The 25,026-nt window shown below is 53.4% G+C and overlaps 2 protein-coding genes across 2 annotated transcripts; both read right to left on the bottom strand.

The window, feature by feature from the left end:
* Positions 1-1,498: 1,498 nt before the first annotated feature.
* On the bottom strand, positions 1,499-4,057 carry CAMK2N1 (calcium/calmodulin dependent protein kinase II inhibitor 1). The gene is made up of 2 exons (XM_082832299.1): positions 3,891-4,057; positions 1,499-2,336 (listed from the first exon to the last, which is right to left on the bottom strand). Exons 1-2 carry the CDS (start codon positions 4,054-4,056, stop codon positions 2,266-2,268), a joined length of 237 nt encoding a protein of 78 aa, XP_082688425.1. The 5' UTR covers position 4,057; the 3' UTR covers positions 1,499-2,265.
* Positions 4,058-16,824: 12,767 nt separating this feature from the next.
* On the bottom strand, positions 16,825-23,986 carry MUL1 (mitochondrial E3 ubiquitin protein ligase 1). The gene is made up of 4 exons (XM_082865065.1): positions 23,747-23,986; positions 20,497-20,584; positions 19,965-20,085; positions 16,825-18,685 (listed from the first exon to the last, which is right to left on the bottom strand). Exons 1-4 carry the CDS (start codon positions 23,864-23,866, stop codon positions 17,956-17,958), a joined length of 1,059 nt encoding a protein of 352 aa, XP_082721191.1. The 5' UTR covers positions 23,867-23,986; the 3' UTR covers positions 16,825-17,955.
* Positions 23,987-25,026: the final 1,040 nt, after the last annotated feature.

Here is a 25,026-nt window from a genome sequence, read left to right as displayed (position 1 = left end):
ACAGGCCCTCTGGAGCCCCCCTTCCTTCTCCCCACCCAGGCCTGTCTTACCTGATGTCTGAGTCACACTCAGGCTCCTGTCACTGTGAGCTGTGTTGTGACTCCCCGACTGACAGTTTTACAACAAACACATTAAAAGCTCCCGGCGGCACCGGGACTCCTGGATGCCAAGCGGCCCAGGAGAAAAAAACCTCTCCCTGCCTTTCTTCAGCCAAAATCCTTCTCCCAACCCCTCCTCCCCCAGGGGCCTGCTCCACTGCCATTAACTGTCCTGAGCCCAACAAGGGGCTGAGAATTTTTTTTCATAACGAGACTTTTTGAGCGGTGATTGGAGGAGGGCTGCTGAGTTGGGGAAGCCTGAGACGAATCCAATCGGGCTGTGGGCCCCAGAGGACCAGGCTCATCCCTCCAGGAAGGACCTGTGAACTCAGGAAGACAAAGGTGCAGGGCAAAGAGCATAGGTCCTCCACAGCCCTGCCCTTGAGGACGGGTGGCCCATGATGAAGGATTACCTGGGCCTCTGATGCTGAGTGCTACTCTGTGCTGGGTGCTGTGTGAATCTGCCCAACAACCTTCGAGGTAGGAGCTGCATTAACCCCACTTCACAGATTTGGAAACTGAGGCCTGAAGAAGTGAAGGGACTTGCTCAAATCCATAGAGCTAGGAAGTGAAGGAGCTGGGATTTGAATCCAAGCCTGCCAGCCTCCAAACTTTGCCTTTCACGAGGCTGACTCCCTGCCAACCAGCACACCAGCCCTCCTTCTCCCCACACCCCACCAGGGATGGCAGAAACCCAACAGAAGTTGGGAGAGCCCAACGCAAATCCAAACTGGACGCACTTGCCCTCCAGGGATGGCCTTGCCACTCCAGCTTCCTTCCTATCACCTGAGCCCAACCCACGGTGGCCTCCACACCACCTTTTTGCCTCACAGACCGAAGCTACCGTTCCCGCCTTCCCGTCTGCAACCAGCAGACAAAAAGCAAGCTCCCGGGAACCAAAGCCGAGAAAAGAGAGTGAGACACAGGAACAGTTCTTTTATTGTACATTGAAGAAATAGCCCTGTGTGCTGGTTAAAGGTGCAACATACAGAATATTGAATTAAGAAAAGAGGCAACAGGGTAGGGAAAGGAAGAAACCTCTTGAGGTCCAAAGTTGCAAACAAAAAAACGGGAAAAGATTCCTCACGCAAGAGGCATTTTTGCAAATACCATGCAAAACAGGCAGCTGGTGTGCCCTAAGAGAACCCCTATAAATAACAGAAAAAGACACTCCAAGCATTCCTTTACGTGAACTCAGAGCACAGGGAAAAGAAAAGAAACCAAAATGCCTTTTGGCATTTCAAGATATTTGGCACTCTTGTGATTACATTTTTTTACAGTCCATTAAAGAGAATAAACTGACACAATATTAGAGAAAAAAACAGGCTGCTCACACAACAGACTGCAGGGAGAGGTTAGAAAAAGCTCAAGCATTTTTTTTTCTTTGTTTTTTTTTTGTGGGTTTTTTTTCCTGACATATAAAATGTGTTCATTTGCATTAACTTGGGCAAATAGCTCGCAGCAACAAAGAGACACAGGCTTTACAATTCATTTTAAAATAAAGCGATGATTATTTTCTAGGTATGATTCCTTAGAAAAGTTCTCGTCTTGTTTTAAACACATTCTTGATAACTTCAAAAGATGACCAAAATAGAATGCAATATCTATAGAGATCATTTTCTGATTTTTTTTTGTACATCCAAGGATAACAACATAAAAAAATAAAACTGGACAGCATTTCACATCCAAGTGCACAGAATCATTTTTGCAAGATTAAATAATGTAAACATTGGGAACAGCCAAATCAGCGAAGAATGCCAACACCTCAAAACACCCGGTGTTGCTGCTTCATTATTTAAGTGGTTCAAAAACCAGATCTATAATTGCGCAATATTCACTGTATAGAAAAAGAAATGGATATTAATTTTGACAAATAGCTGCAACTGAGACTTCTCTTTTTATTTCTTTATGTATATATATATAGTGATTTTTTTAATTTTTAAAAATTTCTTTTTAATTTTCATCTTTGCAAAGAAGCCCAGAGCCTTCTCCTTCTCACGCCTCATCTGTCTCCCGGCCTGACACGAGATACAGGTTGCTGATTTCATCGTGGGTAGCAAGCTAGTAATAAATTTCAAAGTGCTTTCTCTTTTCATGCTTTTTGCCAATAACTGATATCGCCGTTCTCATTCTTATTCTCTCCCTTAACTCATTGTCTTTAGGGGAGTTAGACACCAGGAGGTGCCTTGTCTGTCATATTTTTCAGCACGTCATCAATCCTATCATCTTCAATAACAACTGCAAAAAAAGGGGGAGAAAAGGAGAGGTGAGCGCTCTTGGGCCTAGCCAGGGGTCCCTAAGTTTCGCTTTACGCCCGGGTCGGAGGGGCGGGTAGACTGAGGAAAGGAGAGGGAAGGGGTCTCCACGCGTGCTAACACAGCCCCCATCCTCTTCTGCTCGGCCAGGGGTCCCTCTGCTGCTTTCCTCTCAACCACTCCCCCTCCCCCAGGCCGCGTCCCAGCATGGTCCTGAGAAGAGGAAGCGAAGAGGGCACAAATCCCGCAGCCCTGGTGGCAGCCTAGGCGCGCACCGGCCTGGTCCTCACCCCGGCCCCCACCCACCCTGGAGGGCGCATTTATTTGGAAAAAAGGCTCCTGGGCGGGAGAGGGAGGGGAGGGAGGAGCCACGGGCTCCGGGCCTGGGATCCTCCCGGGTGCCCCGAGCGCAGCGCCGGTAGCCGAGGCGGGGTGCTGAGGTGCGCTGAGCGAGGAGGGACGCCAGGGGCCGGTTGCACAGCGCGCAGCCCGTCGGGGATTCTGGCCTCGCTTGGGCCGGGAGCCCCCCTCCGCGCTGCCAGCGGGCTGACTTGGCCTCTCCGCACTCGCAGCTACAGAGGTCGGAGCCTCCCTTCGCTGCCCGCCGGCGGCTCGCCCGCCTCTCCGCATCTGCCTCTCTGCGTCCTTCACCTCTCTCACTATCTCTACCTAGCCTCGCCTTCCTCGGTCCCTCCATCAGTCTCCCGGCGCGACGGTCACCTGTCGAGGTCTCTGGGCCTCTCTCTGTGTCCGGGGTGTCGGTTGCCCTCATTGTTTCAGCTGCTTTTCTGTCCTCCCCAGACTTGCGTTCCTGGCTCGCTGTCTTTCCGGCTCTGACTCTCTCTCCTTAGCTTTGTCTCGGTCTCTGCCCATCTCGGCCTCCCCGCTACTTCCCCCCTCCGCCTTCCTCCCTAGCTCTGCGTCTCAGTCTCTCACGGCAGCTATCGGTCTTTCTCATTGTCCCCGCGCCTCTGGAGCTCCTCTTAGAGCCCCCGCGCGTCCCAGTCTCTACGGGGCTTTTCCAGCTCCTGCGCCGAGCGCCCAGGCTCGGCAAACCCCCTCCCCCTGCCAAGGAACAATGAAAAGCCGGTGTGATCCGAAAGCCCCTCGCCTTCCCCGCCGGAACCAGCCCTTCCCCACGCCGTCCCCGGGGAGCCCTAGGACTCCCCCCACCCCGGGTTGTAGATCGAGTTCAGCTGCTACTACACTGCGCAAAAGGGGCACAAAAGGGGCGGGGGCAGGGTATAAATCAAAAAATCAAACTTTGGGAACCGGGATATAACCTTTCAGCCCCTGCTGCAGCGAGATGCAGCCACGCCCCCTGGGTGACCCCAACGAGGATCTAGCTGAGGGGGAGGGGTTCCCGAGGCCAGCCGGAGCTGAACCCGCAGTGCGGGATCCCCCCCCCCCGTCCAATTCTGCGCGATGAGATGTTAGTGGGTCGGAACGGGCTCCCGGGTGCGGGAAAACCCCGCAAACCTCCGCCAGGCCTGGGTGCCCGGAAAACGGGTGTCGGGGGAGGTGGCCGCGAACTCACCCCGCTTGCTCCGGCCGATCTGGCCCAGCTTGGGCGGCCGCTTGTTCTGCCCGGCGCCGAAGAAGTTGTTGGTGTCCTGCAGGCGGCAGGAGAAGATCTGGCCCACGTCGCCGCCGTCGCCGTAGGGGCTCAGCTTCTCGTCGCCGTAGGGCAGCACCTCCGACATGGTCGCGTCCGGGGGCTCCGCGGCGGCACCTCCTCCGCCCGCGTCCCCGCCCGCGGCGGACAGGGTCAGCGGCGCTGGGGCCGGGGACGGCCGGCCGAGGACCGCCCGCGGGCTGCGGCGGCGCTGGCGCCGGCGAGAGGCCGGAGGGCGCCGCTGGGGCAGGAGCGCGCAGCCGGCCCGAGCGACCCCGCGAGCGCCCGAGGCTGCGCTGCGCTGCGCTCCGGCTCGGCGGCGCGCGAGTGGCTGCTGCTCCGGCAGAGGCGAGCAGGACTCACATCCTCGGCGCGCTCGGGCGCTGGGCTGGGGCCGGGCCGGGAGGGGCCGTGAGCCGGGGGAGGAGGCTGTGCCAGCGAGCCCCGAGGGCGCGGGGCCGAGGAGGGCGCACCCCGGGAAGCCGGGCAGGCCGGTCCTGCGGCGAGTGCGGGCGGCGGCGGCGCTGGTTCGGGGAGGCTGACTGGGGAGCTGCGAGCGGCTGGGCTGCGAGGGGTGGAGGGGGAGGGGAGCGAGGGTGGAGGGAGGGCACGGGTGGGGGGTGGGAGAGAAGCCCGGAGGGAGGGAGGGGGAAGAGAGAAACCGAGAGGGAAACGGGGAGAGAAGCAGAGACACAGAGAGAATGAGAGGCAGGGGAATCGACCGAAAGAGAGAGAGGAAGGCAAGAGGGAGGAGAAGAAAGGGCGGAGGGAACGACTAGATCAGGATCGGAGAGGGAGAGGGGAGAAAGAGAAAGAGGGTCGGAGAGGGAAGGAGGAGAGTCAGAGGGAGGAGAAGGAGGCCGGGACCGAGAGCCAGCCCGCGGGCGAGCTGCGAGCGAGAAATGCCGGCCGCGGCGCGGAGGCGAGGCCGGGGGGGCGGGGGGAGGGCAGGAGGAGGGCGGGGCGGAGGGGACCCGGGCCGCGGGGACAGATCCCTGGAAGCCGAGCGACGTCACGGGGCAGCGCAGGCCGGCCCGGGCCGCGGCTAGCTTCCTGCCCCCGCCCCCAGCACCCGCGTCCCGCCCGCGCTGAGGGGCCCCCCGTGAGCCCCGCCCCGGCCCGGCGGCCTCCGGGCGCCGCCTCCTCCCGCGGGGTGTTTACCGGGTCCCGAGCCGGTGCGCGGCGGCTCCGCGCGGGACCTGCCACCGGCTCTGCCTCCCGCGGGGAGCTGGGGGGAGTGGGGATTCCGGGAGCGGGAAGGGGAACCTACGACGCACACGTGGGGAAGGACAGATGGATGCAGGTCTCCCCGGAGGCCAGATGCTGGGGTAGAGGTCGGAGGGCACCCGGCGACCCTCGGACACGGTCTCCCCCGCCGGCGCCAACCGGGGAACCCCTTGCCCCCATCACACTTGCGCCCCACTCTAGACTCTCAGGGCCCGGCCCCTTGGGCCTCACACCCTCCCTCTCCCACTCGGTTCGCCCTGGAAGGCCCTGCTCCCAGCCAGGTCTCTCGACTCGGGCTCCCGCGGGGCCTCGGGGTGGAGGCGGATGGGGGTTGGGGAGGGCAGCCCAGCCTCCCCGAGGAGCGGGGAGCGCCTTCTTACGCCGGCCTCACCAGGGATGCCCGGCTCTTGGCGTCCACTGCCTCTGCCGGGGACGTCCCGGGCCTGCAGCTCTCTGCCCCTGGGGACCTCCCTTCCAGCAACTGCCACGAGCCCTGGGGAGAGACTGAGGCTTCTGAGCCGAGGAGCGGGCTCTGGATCCCGGGAGGGAGACTGGGGCAACCCCAGGGTCCTGGGAGGCGCGTCTGCCGAGCAGATGGTAACTCCGAGGGGGCAAGGTGCGCGAGGAGGGCTCGTTATCCTCGCCCAGCGCCGATAGCACCTGCTCTCCCCCTGGAGACCGCCTTCACGCGGCAGGACCAGCCTGACGGCAGAAAGAGGTAGCCATCCCAAGGTCATGCAGTTTGCTGAAGGCAGGGCAAGGAAACACATCTTGGTCCCCTGGTGAGTCTCAACTGGCTCCACCAGCTGCCCTGCAAGGGGTCCCACCAATAGCGAAAGAGCATCCTCAGGTTCACTCGCACCTTAAATCTAGGACTCTGGGTGAGTGGTGGGCTGGACGGAAGGGGGGAGGTGTTTTTTAGTGACAAAACATATGGTAGAGAGGCTGCCTGAGAGGAGCCAGCCCAGCCCCTCCCCCAAACTGTGTAAAGGGGATCCCAGGCCTCCAGAGGCCAGGCACCTTGGGGAGAGGCGAGGAAGGGGCTGAGAAACCGGGATGCAGATGGACTAGGCATGACCTTTGGATTCAGGCCTGGGTTTGAATCTCAGCCTTGTCATTTGCTAGCTGTGTGACTTTGGGCAAGTCACATCCCTTCTCTGAACTTCCATGATCTCAGCTGTAAAATGGGACATGGGGCTAGCTAGCATCAGGCTCTCGGGGCCTGGCTGAGCAAGGAGGTGCACTAAACATTTGCGAAATGACTTAATGAGGGAGAAAGAACAGTAGCACTTCATTCATTCCTATTTCAGAGCCGTCAGAATTGGGAGGATCCTTAAGGAGGACCCAGTCCAGCCTCCTTCATTTAGAAATGGGGAAACTGAAGCCCAGAGAGGGTCAGGGGCTTTCTCCAAATCCCACAGCTTGTCAGTGGCAGAAGCAGCAGGTCTCTGGCCTCCTTTGCTCCACTCCACAAGCAACCTGTCTCCATTCATTAAGGCTTTTCCAAGTGTTTGCTTTGAGGTTAACACCAGGCCAAGTGCTGGAAGAGAAAACAAAAGCATAACAAGCAGGATGATTGTTACAAGAAGCTCTTACATTTGTATCAGTCTTTCCATTCCTCCCCACCACACCCCAAAGCATCTTCACATCCATTATCGACCTTGCTTCTCAAAATAAACACCTTTTGAGGTAGAAAGAGGAGACAGTGCATGCCTGTTTAACCGTTAGCGGAAAGAGTATGTGACTTGCGGAGGTCACAGGCTACCGATGGAACCAGGAGAAGCCACTTTTCCCAGCTGTGATTCCGGGCCCCTATAGGGGACATCCCGCAGTGGTGACAGCTTGCAGGGCTGAGACCACTCCACTAATCTCACACTCCTCTGGCTCCTTCTTTACTGCCGAGTAACAAAGCAGTGTTCACGCTGAGTAGCTACCACAGTCCTGCTGTACTGAAGGTCTGCAGAAAGGCACAGAGAGGGCTGACGAATCCCTGCACACACAGCAACTGAGAGCAAAAAGAGAAGCTGGGTTTTACACCCCATCTGTTTGCATGTTTACCTTTTCTTGTTCCAAATAAGGTTAAAGGTGGCAGCACCACACCTTCCTAACTCAATACCCAGCCCCTTACCCACACGTTCCTCTCAGGCACATGGCATTTTACTGTCAGAAAGGCATTACCATGACTGTTCCCTTCCTAGAGGCTCCCTTTAGCCTCCGGAAGTGGCAGGACTGGGACAGTCAGACCCATTTTACAGACAAGGTTCCTGAAGGCTAAGTGATGCCTCCAAGGGCACGCAGAAGCTCTGCGAGGGAAAGTGTGAATCAGTATGGTGTTCCTCCACCTCCACCCCTCCCAACTGTCTCCATTTCAAAGGCCTCACTCAGTCCTCCATTTGTTCATCCTTCAGTGGGCCATCACTTTATCCTGGAGCCCTAGACATGGTTGTACACACGTACCCTGGGGCTCCATCCCTGCCTTACCCCACAGAGCCAAGAGGCTGGCTGTGAGCCAGATGCCCAGGGCTGTGTTGGAGATGCCAGGTCCAGATGGAGGAACGGACCAAGTAAGGCAGGAGTGGAGACCACTTTCCCCACCACGCATCAAGGAAACCTGGCGGTACGCAGTCTAGTGAAGTAGGCCAGGGTGAAGGGGCTGGCCTTCACTGGGCAGCCAAGATCAAATTCCTACTCTGTCATTTCCTAACTCTGTGGTTGTTTCGCCTCATCGTGCCTCAGTTTCCTCATCTGTCAAATGGGGGTAATAATGATTTCTACTCGGTGGTTTGCTCTAGGGAAGATTATACATGTATCGTATGCCTGGCACACAGTAAGTCCTCAGTAAACATAGTTCTTATTATTACCTGTTGACTCTCTTTGTGACCTTGAATGAGCTGATTCTCGCCTCTAGGCCTCTGACGCTACATCACAAAATGGGAAACTTGGAGAAAAATCACATTTTTTTCAGCTGCAAAATCAACCAGATCTCTCAAATCTAAAGTAGATAAAACCTGTTTGAGGCAAAGGTGGGGGGTTTCTCCTTCAAACCTCACCTGAAATCTCCTTTACCAAACCCTGGGACTCTGCAGAATTGAGAACCACAGAACAGGACCATCTCTGTGAGCCCTTTCAGCACAGATGTTCCAGGGTTAAAAATACATATTTGCAAGGCCCTGCTGTGCCCTGAACCCTGCACTACTGTCGATGGGATGGAAAAAGGGAAAGTCAGCCCTAGATGGGCCTCCGCACAAAACAGATGCTCCGCGTGCATTTGCTCCCCTTATTCCCTTCCCCTCTCTCCTACCCAGATGGGGAAACTGAGTCACAGGCCATGGCATCAGAGGGTAATGGCGAGACTTAGAGAAGATGGTGGTGTCTCAGCCCTGGGTGCAGGGCATCTGCTGGCAGCTCAGGCCCAGTAACCCATGGGGCGGAGTGCTGGGAATGCTGAGCCTTGCCAGGAATGGCTCAGACCCTCGATGGCCCAGCAGGGGAGGCCAGGATGCGGTGTCATGGCAACGGCCAGCTGGTCACCTCCAGAGAGTCTAAGTGGCCTCCAGAAGGGTACTACCACTCTGAACCAGGCCAGATAAAACCCCACATCACCCCCACGCCTCTCACCTCAGGGGCTGGAACCCGGGTGCAGCCCGTTCCCCACCCGCCTTGAAAGGCAAGGCTTCTGCAGCCCACCTCCGCACCACACCTGTGTGCGTGCACACACACATGCACAAACACACACAGTGAGAGAAAAGCATGTTAGCCGACTGGGGGTAGCTCAGACCTAGAATCAAGAAACAACCCAAGAATAGTTCACTCACCTTCCCTACATTCAGCAAACAGTTGTGCAGGACTTTTGTGGCAGGCAGAGCCCTTCCCCCCAAAAGTTTGCTTTTTTTATTTAATTACCAAGACCCTTTCTTCAAATAAAATCTTACAAGGAACCTTCAGAGATAAAAAGTAGATAAAGGGCAAGCTGCTGGGGAGATAGGGGCTCAGGACGCCCCCCTTCGGTCCCCTCATACTCCCCAGAGGGTCTCCAAAGAATGCCCAGAGTTCTAGAAGCCTCCGCATGAAACCAGCCCTAGAGTTCATCTAGTCCCACCTCCTCCCATCACAGGTGGGGAAAGGGGTGCCCATGGGGCGGGCTGGAGCCAGGTCTCCTGCTCAGGGTCTCACACCCCTGCTTCTCACTGTAGCTCGGGACTGTATCTGGAGGGAAGCTCCAGCCGCACACACAATCAGTCACAAAATAAAAGGGCTTTTTTCAACGATGAAGTCTGCTGGGTTCCTTTAAACTAAACAGGTCCGAGGGTAATTTTTTTTTAAGATTTTATTATATCAATAACCCACAAAGTGAGAGTCCCATGAGCTCTTTAGGAAAACTTCAGAAATAGTGAGGACACCTCGGGGAGCTGAGGAACTTAATCTCACCAGGACGTGAGAAGGGATCACCAGTGTCCCAACTGCACTGTCCTCCCCCCACCCCAGTCACTGCATGTCCTCACACAGAGGATGGCGGTGGGGTGTGGTCCTAGGACCTCTGAGAGACCAGCCCAGAACGAGCAGGTGGGAGGTGCTGGGGCTCCGTGTCACCCTGGGAAACAGTTGCCTCACTCAGGCCCAGGCCAGGAGGAGAGGAGAGCCGAGAGGCTGCGCACCATGGCCATGTCGGCACGACTCCGGCGGGGCAGGGGTGCAGACGAGGGCAGGTACCATGCTAGCCTCATGGACAAATGGTGGAGGCTCAGGAGGCTGGGGACCGTGGTCTGGCTCCAGAGCCTGGGCTCTGCATACCAGGTTTCTCCCACCCAGGCTCCCGAGAGGCCTGAAGTCCCCTGACTGAAGAGCCCCTGACCTCACCAGAAAATGAGCTAAGCAAATCGCGACTGCTAATGGGGACTAAGGAGGAACTGACTCTATCAGGCTCAGAAACGGTAGCCCTCTGACTGCCACTCTCCCACCCAGTCTCTATGAAGCGCTTCCCACGCCCCGGGAATACATATCCACGCTTGACAACCGCAGAAGGTGGCTGGGATTGTCATCTCTCTCTATGTCCTCCTTAGGGGCTCTGAGGCCAGAGAAGTTGAGTGACGAGCCCAAAGCAGCACAGCCCAGGAGAGGCAGCAGGTCTGACTCCAGGCCGAGCTCACAACTGTTGGGTGACACCACTTTCCTGAGGATATCTGGGAGTCGGGTGCGCAGAGACAAGCCTCTTCTAGTCTCTGCACCTCCACCTACCCACAAACTGAGGAGATGTAAATCACTGCCCAAGCCTCTTGCAGGCTGAGGACCTCTCTGGGAATCTAATGAAAGAGATGGATTCTCTTTCCCAGATACAGAAAATTGTGTGTGCAATTTCCAGCGGATCTCTGAACCCCAAAGGCCCTTCAGATAAAGAACGCAGGACTGGATCCCGTAAACGACACTCCCCACCAGTATCCTGTGACAACAGAAGAGATTTTTACACCTTAAACCCAGGCGCCCTCACCCTGACTCTCCCCCAAACCTGGGGTCAGACCTGTGTGGGCTCAACCCTGGACAGAACGATGTGGCCATTGACCTCTGAGCTCAGGTTCCCAGCGAGGGGACTGGACATGCTCTGGACCCTTGGGTTCCCTCACGATGTTATTCAAGCACGTCCCCTCCCCCACCACCACGGATGCAATATCATTTGATATCCTGTAAGGTTGGCAGGGCAGAGAGGGGCATTTTCCCACTGCATGGTGGGGAGAAGTCAACCCCAAACGAGAAAGATGAGCTGCCTGATCGGAAACAGAGCCAGGACCGAGACCCCAGTTCTCCCAAGGACCAGCTCAGAGCTCTGTGCGCTGGACCTGGTGACAGCAAGTGAGATGAGGGTAAAGCAGAAGTTCAATCCCAGCTCCACCCCTTCTTACCTGTGTGACCTCCAGGCAGTCACTTCACTGTCTGAGCCAGAATTCCTCTCAGCTGTAAAGTGGGGGTAACCAGATCAGCCTCAAGGGGAGATTGGGAGGATCAGATGAGATGCTGATTGGGTCACTAGGATAAGAGGAAGGGACAGCTTCATGCAGTGAGTCCCACTGCCCAAAGCCCTCCAGGGCCCGTGGGGGCCGAGAGAAGGGCTTTCTCTTCCTAGAAGAGGAACTTCCTATGTAGTAGGAAGGGTAGAAGCTGGGGGAGCGGCCACCGCAGGGCACAGAGGCCCTCCGCGCCCTGCCCCGCCAGAAGCTGGGCTGAGCAGGGGATCCGGAAGGAGGAGAGAGCCGTCTGGGAAGGTAGGAGCCAGGTGCAGGGGAGACAGATGTGAGGAGAGACAGACTCACAGACAGCATCCAACAGAAGGAGAGAAGCTAAAACAGCCTCAGAGAGGAAGACAGATCCACACGCAGAGGAAGAAACTTTCGCACGCTCAAAGGCAAGAGGCAAACAGCGGCAGATGAGAGGCAGAACTGCCAAGCAAAGCAGTTCCCGGTTCTCTTTCCTTGCCGAGAAGGGGACAGAGAAACTTGACACATAGGAGGGAGGGAGGAAGGCAAAGACAGGGCAGAGGAGAGGACAGCAAGGGAAGCGGGCCGGGCTGGGAGAAGCAGGATTTCTCCACTAAGAGAAAGCTTCTGGGGAGAAAATCAAAATCTATGCCGTACAATTTTTTTAAGCCTCCTTTACCAGTGTGAAGTCATCTGGGTATTTTAAGAACATGCGATGCATTATGCATGTCTCATTTTTTGTTGAAAGAAATCATGGTTAGTATATTTAAAGATGTGAATGCCTGGAAAATTATAGGGAGAGAAATGCAGGATTCTTTTCCCCTGAGTTTTCTGGGTTTCTCAGAATTTTCACATCTGCACCTGGCTTCCTGATGTGTTGGGCAGAGAAAGGAAGGAACCAGAGAGAACGTTCCTGCTTCTCCCCTTCCCAGCCTGTGCGCGGGACCTGGGATCAGCAGCCCAGGGTCCTTCTTAGGCTCTTCTCTCAGGCCTGTGCCCCATGCCTCAGGAGAGAGAAAATTGCACCCGCCCTTGGAAGCGCCACCTCAGTTTCTCCCGCAAGGCCTCCAGCGGCCTCAACCATAGGAGTACAGCGCCACCTGGAGGTCGTGGTAGAGATTGCAGCATGAGCGGGCTCCCATCACAAGCCCTGGGGTGGGGAAGGGCAGGAAGAAATGCAGACTGTGAGCCAACTTACTGCAAGCATGAATGAAGCCCCATCCTGTGAAGCACCTTAAACACCAGGGAAGACCATGGGGGGTGGGTGGGAGGCTGAAGTTATGGCAATTTGGACGTTAACATTAGTATGACTTCATATGTACCCCGCTCTCCCCAGCCTAGAGACCATTCAGGTTCAAGACCCAAGGTGCCTGGTGCACTAGGTGCTTAATAAGTGCTTGTTGAGTTCAGCTGTGGCCCTCCAGGGTCATAGCCCAATCCTAGAGGAATCTGGATTTGAGGCACCTAATGTGAGGCAGTGGCTCTGGCAGGGACACCGGGTAAAGGTCGAGAGCTGAGGGCCCTCCCCCAGGCCTGGGCAGCCCCTCTGACCAGTGCCAGTGTCCCTGGCTTGGCCTCACGTGCCCCATTCTCGGGGAAGGGAAATGCCAGGTCCCTCGGCTGGCATCTGAAGAACAATAAGGCAGCAGCTGCAAGAGAAATGACTAATGAGCACCCCGGGGAGCGATTCAGGACATCGTACATGGAAACTTAGCTCATTCAAAATTGATAAGTTAACACTATCTAATTAGAGAGAAAATGTGCTGATCTCCCGGGCTTTCCGGGAACGTGGCTCTGAGTCTGCGGCAGACAGCTCGCCTGAAGAGGGTCTTCATCTCAGGGCTTCGAAACTGCTCTCCCTCCTTCCTCATCCACTCGCTGTGTCACAGACATGCAAAATGGCAGAGCTGAGTGGAGCCTTGGGGAGCGTCTAATCCAATCTGCTCCTTTCACAAACAGAAGTGAAGCCTAGAGTGGTTACATCACTCCATTAAGATCACACAGCAACAGAGCCAGGACCCGAGAGAAAGGCAGCCTCTGGGCTCCCAGTCCGGACCATTTACCACCACGCAATGATGTTGTCCTCACTTTCCTGTGTAGAGCCCTCAAAGCTCTGGGCAGGTCATTGGACGTGATGTTTCTCTTACACAATCCATCTTGGATCTGGGCCCTCAGAGAGGCCCTTCCCTTGTTCCTTACAACCAAGCCATGGCCCTCATCTCCGGTCCAAAAACCAACTCCCACAGGCAGCCTCCCAGGATTGCTGGCCCCACATCCACTATCTCATTCATTGGTTTTCTCATTCATTCCATGTACTTCCAGTGGTTAAGGGCTCGGGCTCTGGAGTCAGACTGCCTGGACTTAAATCCTGTCTTTCTTGGGTGCTCGAACAACTTGACCTCTCTGGGCCTTCACTTCTTTTTCCTTAAAGTAAGAATAATACAAACACATAGCTCACAGTGAGGATTAAATGACATTGATCGCGTCCAGTCTTTCGCCGGTACCTAGCAAAGAGCAAGCCCTAATGTTAGCTCTAACGAGTATAGAGTGATGACCTAAAAAAATTGTGCTGGAGCAGAAATAAGATACAGCTCCTGCCCAAGACATGGGTTCAGAGCAGGAACAGGACTGGATTATGGAATCTCAGGGGAGGGGCACCTAACCCCGCCTGCGTGGGAAAAGTCAGGGAAGGGTTTTCTGGAGAGGACACCTAAAGCTGAGTTTTGAAGGGTGAGGAGATGTTAGCAAGGTCAAGAAAGGACCAGAACGCCAGGGGCAGGACTCGGCAATAGCAAAGGCTAGGAGGCAGGAACAGCAACGTGTTTAAGGAAGCTCATCGGCTCGGTGTGGCTGGAGCCACAAGTGTGAGAGAGACAGATGTGGAGAGGCTTGGAGAGGTGGCCAAGGGCTGGGTCACATGCCTTCATACGCCTTGCAGGAACCAGGGCTGGACCCTGGAGGTGACAGGGAGCCAGGGGAAGGACTTCAAGCAGAAGAGGGACGTGGTCAGATTGGTGTTTTAAATAGATCATTCTAGGCTCTGTGGGGCAGGTGTTCTCTGTTTGGCTCCCCTTCGGCAAGGATACCCTGCCCTTGGTTGCTTTATTTTGAATGGTCAGGGAATCTGCTCTAACCAGGCTAATCTCAAAGGCCATCCCAGCTGCGACATTCTGTGAACCACAAACACTCCAACAGCCGAGAGGCACCCATCCGACCCGTGGGGCTTAGTCGTTTTCAAACAATAAGGACACAGTAAAAGACAATTCTCAGGGCTTCCCTGGTGGCCCAGTGGTTGAGAGTCCGCCTGCCGATGCAGGGGACACGGGTTCGTGCCCCGGTCCGGGAAGATCCCACATGCCGCGGAGCGGCTGGGCCCGTGAGCCATGGCCGCTGAGCCTGCGCGTCCGGAGCCTGTGCTCTGCAACGGGAGAGGCCACAACAGCGAGAGGCCCGCGTACCGCGAAAAAAAAAAAAAAAAATTCTGAGCGAGGGCAGGGACTGCATCATATTTGTTTCTGCATCCCCAGGCACAGAACACACATTTAGCAAATGTCTCTGAGATGAACAAATGCCCAGCAAGGATACCAAACCTGACAGCCTCTTCCTCTGAGCATTCGCGAGGCCCTGCGGGATCATCCCCATCAGATCTGTCCACAGCCAGCCTAGGACCAGGGCTGCAAAGGATGTCAGAGATTGGCCTGGTTTGTCACGTTGTTTGCTGTTTGAATTTCCCATCACCATTCTGAATGACTTAGGATTCCAAAGAGCTGCCTCGTGGCTTCTGCTCCACCAGGATAAGCCTCAGCCTGCGTCTACAGAACCAGGGGATGTGACTCGTGACTGTCAAGGTGCTGACTGGCTTCAGTTGTGCTTGAACAATTTCCCCTCTTAGCCTCTCAGCTTCAATGTGACTAAAGGCAAAGGGCTTTATAGTCAGAACTTGATAGCCTTGAGCAAATCACACAAGCTGTAAACAGGGGTGATACAGCCTCCCCTGCTGGTTTGCCCTAAATCTTAGAAACATACTCGATACCTGGAGAGTCTAACGTTGCCAGGCTCATGACTATGCATGGCTGTAGGCAAAACGTAACCCTGCTGGCCCTCGCTGTTCTCACTTGTAAAACAGGGGGAACAATACCCACTTGGCAGGACTGCACGCATTCATGCTTATCAAGTGCCTCGCACAGAATTTCAAAACACCAGGAGCAATCACTCAAGACAATCCCTGCCTAATGCTGTCCGCCTACGATTAGAGGCTGAGCATAAGGGTTGAGTCAAAAGTCACAACAACCCCACGGTCAGTTCCTTGTCTCCAAGTCACCTCCAACCCCCAGCCTCAGTCCCACGGATCGGTTTAAGCCCCTTCAACCCTGCTGGTGATGAGGCTCCTTAAATGGAAGGTGGGAACTGGCACGGGTGATGGAGAGCATGGGGCAGTCTCAGTCCAGCCAGGCTAGGACCGAGTGTGGACCTCAGACCCGGAATCCGGGTACGTGTGTGTTCGTGTTCCCAACCAGCTGCCACTTCCTGAGGCAGAGACGGTGTGCTGCTCCTGTGTCTCCCACGATGGGTAACTCAACTCCACTTGGAGGAACACTCCACACAGAATTGGTCTGCCCAGGATTTGAGTCAGACCGGGGTAAGGGCAGGCTGCCTTTGCTGCTTTTCCATCACGTGATCAGATCTACTCATGGAATCTAATGCCAAGGGCTGAACTCTGACAGATTAGCACACAAGCCCCCCACGTCCCCACACACAGGCAGCTCATTCATCCTCTAAAACCTGGACCCTCGTTCAAAGTGTCTGCTGAAAGGACACAGGAAAACGGCAGACACTTTGACACGCTCGGAGGTCAGCCCCATCAGTCCCCCCTCTCCCTGCCCGCTCCCTGCCACCTATGTGTAAAGCCAGGGTCTTACCGCCTCCCTGGACAGGACTCACTATGGGCAAGTGGGTTCACACGTCCGCCTCCTCCTCCAGTGTGGCCTCGTCCACTGACGTGGGGCACCAGCACCTTGTGGGGCGTTCCCGTGAGCATGAGGGACCCGTTAGCCCCACCGCCGTGAGGAGGGTCAGGGGTCTGAAGCAGCTGGGAGTTTAAATGTGGACCCCACCCCCACCCCCAGCCTTACTTGCTGTGTGCCCTTGAGCCAGTGAACATCCCCCCTCGGACCCTGCTTCCTCATCTGTAGGATGAGAGGCCATGAGAGCCTGCAGGGTCTTGTGAGCATCGACTTACTATGAAATTTAAGCCTGAAAGAGCATCCGGTACATATGTTAGTGTCCTCCCTGCTGTCCCCAACACCCGTCCCATTCTCCCAGCAGGTGAAATCCCACTGCCTGTGTTCAGGACGTCAGCACAGATGTCTTCAAAGACGACTCTCAGAGAGGCCAGGCGTGACCTGCGGGCACGTCTCCGGGGTGGCCCTCTCTCAGGCTGACCGGAGACCCCCCAGCACCCCCCAGCATCCCCCACGCTTGCAGCCAAGGAAGGGCGCACAGAGGCCTCCAGGTCCCCAGCTCATTCCACCGTAACAGGACTCAATGCCATCCCGGGGCAGCTTCAGCCTAGCCGCTGAACTCTCGTTCCAAGCAAGAGGCTGACACGTGGCTATAACGTCTTTTATTTGTGCCGTCCATGCTGGACGCGCAGAGAACCGGCGTCAGCCCCCTGAGAGCACCCCCATCTCCCCCGCACAAAGGAGGATCGGGCATGGATATTCAAAGCCAGGGAAGGGAGAGAGGAAAGCGCTGTGCACGTGGCCTTGGACACTCAGAGGTGGTGAGAGAGGCTTCCCCACTTCTCCACACTCACAAACTCGAGCGGGACAGCTGAGGGGTGAGCAGGCCTATGAGAAGGGCGGTGTGGTTACACCCACGGGATGTGAACTTTCCAGGGGTGGGCCGGGGGGCCGGGAGAGGCTCTGCGCTCAGGATGCCGGCTGCTTCTTTTCCGTGGGGCCAGCCTTGGAGAGGAGCTGGGAAAGCCCGAGGCTGGGGCAGCAGTGCCCTTACTGCTTCCTCTGGGAAAACCAGAGCCCTCAGCCCGCTCAGGCCTCGGGAGTTCCAAGCCAGGGCGGACGCGTGCTCCGGTGGCCCTCTCGTTAGGTCCGTGGTGGCCCCAGCAGGGCTGCAGCTTAGCGGCCCCATCCTCACTGCCACGGGGATCACTGAATGGGCACCGGTCCAAGTGCCCCCGCAAATGACCTCTCTCCATTCTCTGACCAGAGTCCCGCCCTGTCAGGCAGGGGGCAGATGCAGGATTTCACTTCCTTTTGTCCTGACACACGTGTGCGCACGTGTAGGAGGCCAGCACGTGAGGGAAAGGGACTCGAGTGACGCGTCCAGCCTGACAACTTTTTTCCGGGCTGTAAGCAAGGGGGAAGGAGACTGCGCAGTCTCTTCAGAAGTGGCTCCGCAAGGCAACTTTGCCCCCCCTCTGGCCGAGTCATTCAAGGCTCAAGTCCACAGGGACCGACACCTCACCAGAAAGGACGAGAAGACACCAGAACAGAAAAGCTGGAGGCCACTGACTTTGGCACTTGAGCGGTGAGCTGTCCTCAGCCACGCACGCTCAGGGCCTCCAGGGAAGGGACGCGGCGCCACGGCGCCTGCCCCAGGGTGCAGCTGTGAGTCTGTGCTCAGTGCCGGAAAAGGTCCCCTGCACGTTGGAAAGGCCGCCCTCTGCTGCTGGGGCTGTGAGATGACAGCCGCCCACCACTGCTCTTCTAAAGGCCTGGAGATAAACAGCCCTGAAGCAGGGCGGTGGGTCTCACTGTGGGGCCGTGAGACCATTAGCTGTTGTACAAGGGAATCACCCGGGTGATCGCCTGCCTGCAGATGGGGCACCTCTTGGGCTCCGGCAAGGCCTGGTAGCACTCAGCGCAGGAACACACGTGCCCGCACTCCAGGAAGACGCAAGACCGGAAGTTGCTCAGGCACATGACGCAGGCGTTCTTCAGACTCTCCCGGTCCTCGGGGTTGGCTCGGCTCAGCAGCTGGGCCTCGTGCTCCCGGAACGCCTCCTCCATCTGCTGGAGGCGCAGTCGCTCTCGACGCTGCACATACTGCTTCCGGAGGATGAAGAAGAGGGTAGCACACGTGGCAAAGCCAAACACCAGTGTCAGGACCTTCCAGAGCCTGACACTGGACTCCTGCCTCTGCAGCAGGCTGTCGAAGTCCTGGCTGCTCAGGTAGTACTGCATGCCCTGCTTGGGCGGCTGCAGACGGATGGAGCTGCTGTCCAGGACCAGCTCGCCCACCCCCGTGAGGGCGGCCCCCACCTTCAGCATCTCCTCGGTCTCCTGGACGCCCTTGGGCTGCTCCCCACTGATGTAGTGGCCGATGACGTCCGTGAAGGACTGGACAGAGGGGTGGAACTTCTCGTACACTGTCTCCAGGCCCAGATCCAGCGAGTCCAGGGGCTTCAGCACCCGCACGGCCACATCCATGCCATCCTCGTGGGGCACCAGGTCAAAGGGAACCACGTTGGTCCTCTGGTGAATGATCTTGGAACAGTCGTTCCTACAAGAGAACTCAAGATAAAACAAAGGATGGCAGATACCTCGCACCCGGGCAGGGGTGGAGAGCACCTCGATGCCAGGAGGACAGTTTGAAGTCTGAAGCGAGTGGAAGAATACAACAGAAATCACAATTGTCCAGAGCCTCAGAAGAGGGAAGCTCGGTTTTTTAGGTTCTCAGGCGATCTCAGTGGGCAACAAGTATTGTCACAGATCACCTCTAATCTTTATTTCCCTTTGCCCCTGTAAGACAGACTGATTTTTTTTAATCTTAAATAAATGCCTCAAAAAAATTAAAAATAGAACTACCATACGACCCAGCAATCCCACTTCAGAAGACATATCTAAAAGAACTAAAATCAGGAGATAGAAGAGGCATCTGTGCTCCCGTGTTCACTGCAAGGTTATTCACAACAGCCAAGAAACGGAAACAACCTAAATATCTGTCGACAGATGAATAAAGAAAATGTGGTATATACATAACAAGGGAATACTATTCAGCCTTTATAAAAATAAAAATTAAAAAAAAAAGGAAATCCTGCCGCATGTGACAACATGCATGAACCTGGAGGACATTAAGCAAAGCAAACTGAGGCAGACAGAAGGAAGGACAGGTACTGCACGATTCCATTTACATGAGGTATCTGAAGTAGCCAAACTCATAGAAACAGTAAAACAGTGGTTGCCAGGGGCTGAGGGAAAAAGAAAATGGGGAGTTGCTGTTCACCGGGTGTAAAGTTTCACTTTTACAAGATGAATAAGTTCAAAATTCCCTGTACAACCTTGTGCCTGGAGTTAACAGGACTGTACTGTTGTACTTAAAATTTGGTTAAAAGGGAAGATCTCAGGTTAAGTATTCTTACCACAATAAAAATTAAAATAAAATAGAAATCCAAAACAAAACCCTCCTACGATCAGCTGGAAAAATGGAACTCCATGTAATAGCATGAAATTATCTTAACAGGTACTGAAATCATTAACCCATGCCATAAATCAGTGTTTCTCAAAACTTAGTGTGCATATCCACAGACTCCAGGTCCCCTATCCTGGAAATTCTGGCTCAGTAGGTCTGGAACGGAGCCCAGGAATATACATTTGGACAGGACGCCTAGGTGACGGCAGTGGACGAGGTGCTCAGACCATGCACAAGAATATAAGCAGCACTGAGAGACCGGTCTCCGCCCTGTCTCGGGAAAAGCTTGAAGACATGGAAACAGGGCCAGGACACCAACACCTGAACCGACCACCTGTGTGGTTTGGGCCCGTGGAGCAAGGCTACGCACCAGAGGCGAGTTGTCCGGTTCCACACCATCTTGTGCTCCTGAAGCGTCAGCCGCTGGATCACCCCCTTGCAATTTTCTACAAACTGGCTGTTAAGCGTTTCTTTAACAGACCGAACGGCTCCTGAATGGAAACAAATTATTTTATTTCTGAAGAACTGTTCCGCCCTTTCTTTTAAAGTAATTTAAATTTTGTCTTTCGTTTGAGTGAGTTTAATTAATCAACATGATGAAAACATCATCACCATAAGTTATGCTTTGGGGCACTCTGCTAAGCAGTTTACACGGATCACATCATTTCAGTTTTACAGCAACCCTGTAACGTATATTTTAGAGATGGAGCGATGACGGTTTGAAAAGGTTGCATAATTTCGCCAAGATCACACAGCAGTAACACAGGTCTTTCTGACCCCAAAGTCCAAGTTCTGAACCACTGCCCCAAGGCTACAAAAGGCCCTCAATGTCAGCCAAGAAGATCTTTACCAAACTTTCAGAAGAGGGAGTTATTCTTCATTTTACCAATAAATAAACATACCTTCAATAACAGCGTAAGGCACACATTTTCCTGGAGCTTCTGAAAGAATACTCTTTAAGTCTTCACCCAAGTGGATTCTTTTAGCTCCCTAAATGGAAACAACACATTGAACTGACTGCTGAACACTGATATGCTCAAACAAGTGAAAAAAGAAAAAAAGACTATTTACGTTTTTCACGTTGAGAGACTAAGGACATCAGGCAGGAAGGAGACTACGGAGAATCTGATTCCGAAGCTGTGTCCCAGAACCATATAAACAGGCTTGGGGCAGCGCCTCATCTCTGCCATCTGCAGAATGGGGGTGCCACTTACACTCTTCCTCCAGTTAACCAAACATTCACTCCTTTTCATTTTAACTTTTTAAGACAAAAATATAAAAGATACTAATCAATTTGTATCCCATAGATCTGAATGTAATTTGATCTCTTCCTGACAACACAGAACCATGCAGCCAAAGGGCTTATGCGTAAAAGCACCTCAAGCAGTGACCAGTACATGGTCGGGGCTCGGGCCACGGTAGGTATAATTATCACCGGGCCCTTGTCAGTTCACGCTCTGCATGAGACATTATAATAAAGGGCTGCCTTTGCATTACAGGGCAAGGCTTCGAGAACTGGTGCCAAACACTATTCTACTTTTCAGTTTGCCTCTCTTCCCTCATAATCAGGCAAGCACAGTTACCTCTGCTGCTACCCTCCTCTCACAATCCCCAGTTCTCCACCCCTTCCAATTCAGTTTCCAACCTGCTGTGCTTGGGAACCAACCAAGCCTGTTACTGCTGCATCAAAAGTAAGATAAAATTAATAAAACCACTGAACATTTCCTGAGCCAGGCACTGTGCTGGGCGCTAGGGATTCAGGGATGAATGAAGGACAGTTCCTGCTTTCAGGTATTTCCATCAACAAATCTTACAGACGCCAGATGAGTAACCTCTAAAGAGGTGAGGAGGTACTGGATACATACTAAGGTCACTCTAAGTTTAAGCTGCTGCTACGCAGTAAAAAACAGGAGCAAGGTCAATAAAAGCTTATTAACCACGTACACTGGGAAGATAACAAAAACAATGGCAATAACAACAACTAACCCTCAGTTTATTTACTCCTTTATTATCTGTCTCTCCCTCCACTGGACTATTGAACTTAGGAGGGCTAGGACCTTGTTAGTCTTGTTCACTGCTGTCCCCCTAGTGCCGAGAGAGTGCCTGACACATAGCAGGCACTAAATACATATTTGATGAATAAATTGGCAAATAAATAAGCACTTAGATATACTACATTCCAGACACTCTGCTAAGCACTTTAAATGCATAACCCCATTTAATGCTCATACCATCCCTATACGGTAGACATTATTATCCCCAATTACAGATAAGGAAACTGAGGCTCAGAGAAGTGAAGTAATTTGCCCAAAGTCACACAGCTAGTAAAGTATCCACCATAGGATAGTTGGTTAAATTTTTTTAAAAAGGGAGGGGGAATTCAGTCAGAAAGACCTGGGCTTGAATCAAGCTTCAATGCATCTACTGTGACTTTGGGCAACTTAATTTATCTGAGTCTCAGGTTCAAAACCTGTAAGAGGTGGGGGAAACAATCTCACAGGATTTTCATGTGGATTAAATGAAACTTAAGTGTGAAAGAATCCAGACCAGGGGCTGGCACATAGTAGGCATGTGATAAATATGCATTCCCATCACCATGAGAGATGCAAAAGGATAAGACAGAAGCCCTACTCTGTAAGTGTTATAATCTGATCAAGAAAATAGAACCTAAAATATGAGAAGTCCCAACTGTTTTTCCAAGAAGGGGCTATTTCTTTCATCCTCATTTAGGAACTAATCAGCAAAGCTTTTAAGGTCACCCAAAGGTGGGTCACTGTTTCAGAGGATCCCACCTCCCGCCAACTTGATACCAATGTGATTTCTGCTTCGGAGTCAGAAAGTAAGGTATCAGTTACAATCACAGCCAATCACTTCAGGAGTGACTTATTTAATTAAGCAAACAAGAAGGCATCTCACCAGGATGTCATTCACACCACAAATTCAATTCCTTGGTAACTAGGTGCATTCCAGGCAGATTCCAAAACTCCCTTCATGGCAGGGAGTTCGCACATTTGTTTCTAAGCTCTTAATGTAAACAATCTGATGATGATGAAGTTAGGTCTAGGAATCCATCTTTCAAATAAATGTCAAATTAAGCCCTAACTGTTGTATTATGAAATTGCAGCTAAAACAAATCCACAAATATTTACTGAGCATCTACTCTCTGTTAAGCACTGGATTAGAACCTAGAAGGAAAGAAGAGTAAATAAGATCCTGTCTCTGACCTAATGAGGTCCATCTCTCATGAGCTGCTCACACATTCACAACTCAGCAATGTGGTCAACAAGAAAAAATCCTATACTTGGAATCAAGAGACCTAAGTTTAAGTTCCAAGCTGACTAGCTGTATAGACCTTTCCTCGGAGTCTCGATTTCTTGATCTGCAATCCGGAGGTCATTTTAACTACCCCAAGAAATTACTGTGAAGAGAAACTAAAACCAAGATGGAAACGTGTTGTGTAAGTTGTAAAGTGCAGCTCAGGAAACGGAGTGGCATTTTCTAAAGGGCTATTAATATAAAAAGGAAGTCTTTTAGAAGCAAGGAGCTGAGTGGTTATGTAGTGGGTAAATCTAGGGCTTCTGTATTTGCAGTTCCCTCTGTCTGAATTACTCTTCCCCAGGCACCTGCACTGCCCCCAAGTCTTCCTGGGCTCTGCTCAAATGTCACCCTATTTAAGTGTCACCTTATTTAAATGTCACCCTTTCTCCAGCACTCCATTTCCTCTCTTCCTTGCATTACTCTGTAGTATTTATCCCCATGTGTCACGCCATCTGATTGACTTGTTTATTGTCTGTCTGGTTGGACTAGAATGGAATCTCTATGAGGTCAGGGGCTTCTGTCTGTTCCACCCACGCGATACCCTCAGCGCCTGGCGCATAGCAGGTGTTCAATAAATATTTGTCGAATAAAATAATTAAGTCAAGATTCATTCTGAATGACAGGGACTTAGGAGAAAGGGGGCGGTAAAGCAGTTATCACAAGACCGGAGTTCTGATCCTAGTTCCTCCGTCTACCGGCTGGGCGACACCCTCTCAGAACCTGTTTCCTTCTCTTGGATCTTTTCCGAGGGTGGAACGGCCCACGGCGAATCGGGGGCTCACCATTACCCCGGGCAGGATGACCGGCTGAGGTCAGACGGGCGCCAGCACTGACCTTGAGCTCTTGGGCGACCTGGGCCTTCTGCCGGTACAAAGAGTACAGGACAGCGGTGACGACAGAGCTGGTGCCCAGGAGGATGAACTGGCCCAGCGAGGGCCGCCCTCCGCTCTCCATGGCTGCGCCGAGCCCTGGGCGCGGACTGGGACGCCACCGAGGTCAGGCCCCACGACGCGCGACCCCCGCCCTCCGCCTCGCGCCACCTCCCTTCACCCGGAATCGCACCGCCAGCACTGTCTCTCCCGGAAACGCGCAACCGGTCGCCCAGCGATGACGCAACCCCTGGAACTGGAAGTGGGGCAGGGCAGAGCAGACCGGAAGGCGCTCCGTGACCCGTTCGACACTTGGTGCATCGGCTACAACTGTATTGCCCGCGTCGCCACGGTCTCAGTCCTTCAGGTTTCCTGGGGTTATCGCGTTGTTTGATGGGTCGTTTGATGACTCCGCCATTGGATTGGGAGGAAAGAAGAGAATTAATGTTTAGTAAGCACTTGTGAGTATTACACATTTAAGCTTCAGGCAAACCTTGAGTCTTGGCTTTTATTCTTCCTTTTTACAGGTGACAAAACTGAGGCCAGAGAGGTTAGGGGGTGTGCTCCAAATCACACTGCTAATGAGTGCTGGAGAGGAATTTACCAGACAACAGAGCTTATTACCTCCAAGAAGGCAGGTTATATCACCAAGGTATTGACAACTCCTTAATCTGCCGTCAAAACATATAACAACATATTTTATTAACTAGTAATTACAGCTACAGGGACTTCCCTGGCGGTCCAGTGGTTAAGACGCCTCGCTTCCATTGCAAGGGGCAAGGGTTCAATCTCTGGTCCCGCATGCCGCGCCGCAGCGCAGCCAAAAAATAGGGAGGGAGGGAGGCAGCTCTTGAGTGCCTATTATGCGTCAGGCACTGTGACAAAAAGTTTTACGAACATCATACCACTTAATCCTCACAACACAGCTATAGAGCAGATTTCAAACTGTTTTCTGATCTCCTTCATAAAATAATCAAGAGATACCCCAAAATTTTATCCAAAACATCAACGTGCAAAGCATGTGTTCATTCAGCTGTGTCCAGGTTCTGCTTTAAATTGAAAATACAGGAATGTACCCAATGGCCAAAATCAATGTATGTAAAATGCGTCTAAAAGCTGTAAATTGCTCTAAAAAAGTAAAATCTCTTTATTAAAGCAGCTGGCTATCCATGACATTTTCCTACCCCATTCCTTAATTATGCTAGGAGTCAAATAAGAATTACACTCTATGAACATAGGGTTAGA

The sequence above is a fragment of the Leucopleurus acutus genome, assembly GCF_964270905.1.
Source record: "Leucopleurus acutus genome assembly, chromosome: 2".
NCBI classification, from domain to species: Eukaryota; Metazoa; Chordata; class Mammalia; order Artiodactyla; family Delphinidae; genus Leucopleurus; species Leucopleurus acutus.
The sequence above is the reverse complement of the archived record's forward strand: the minus strand, read 5'-3'. Positions and strand labels throughout refer to the sequence as shown.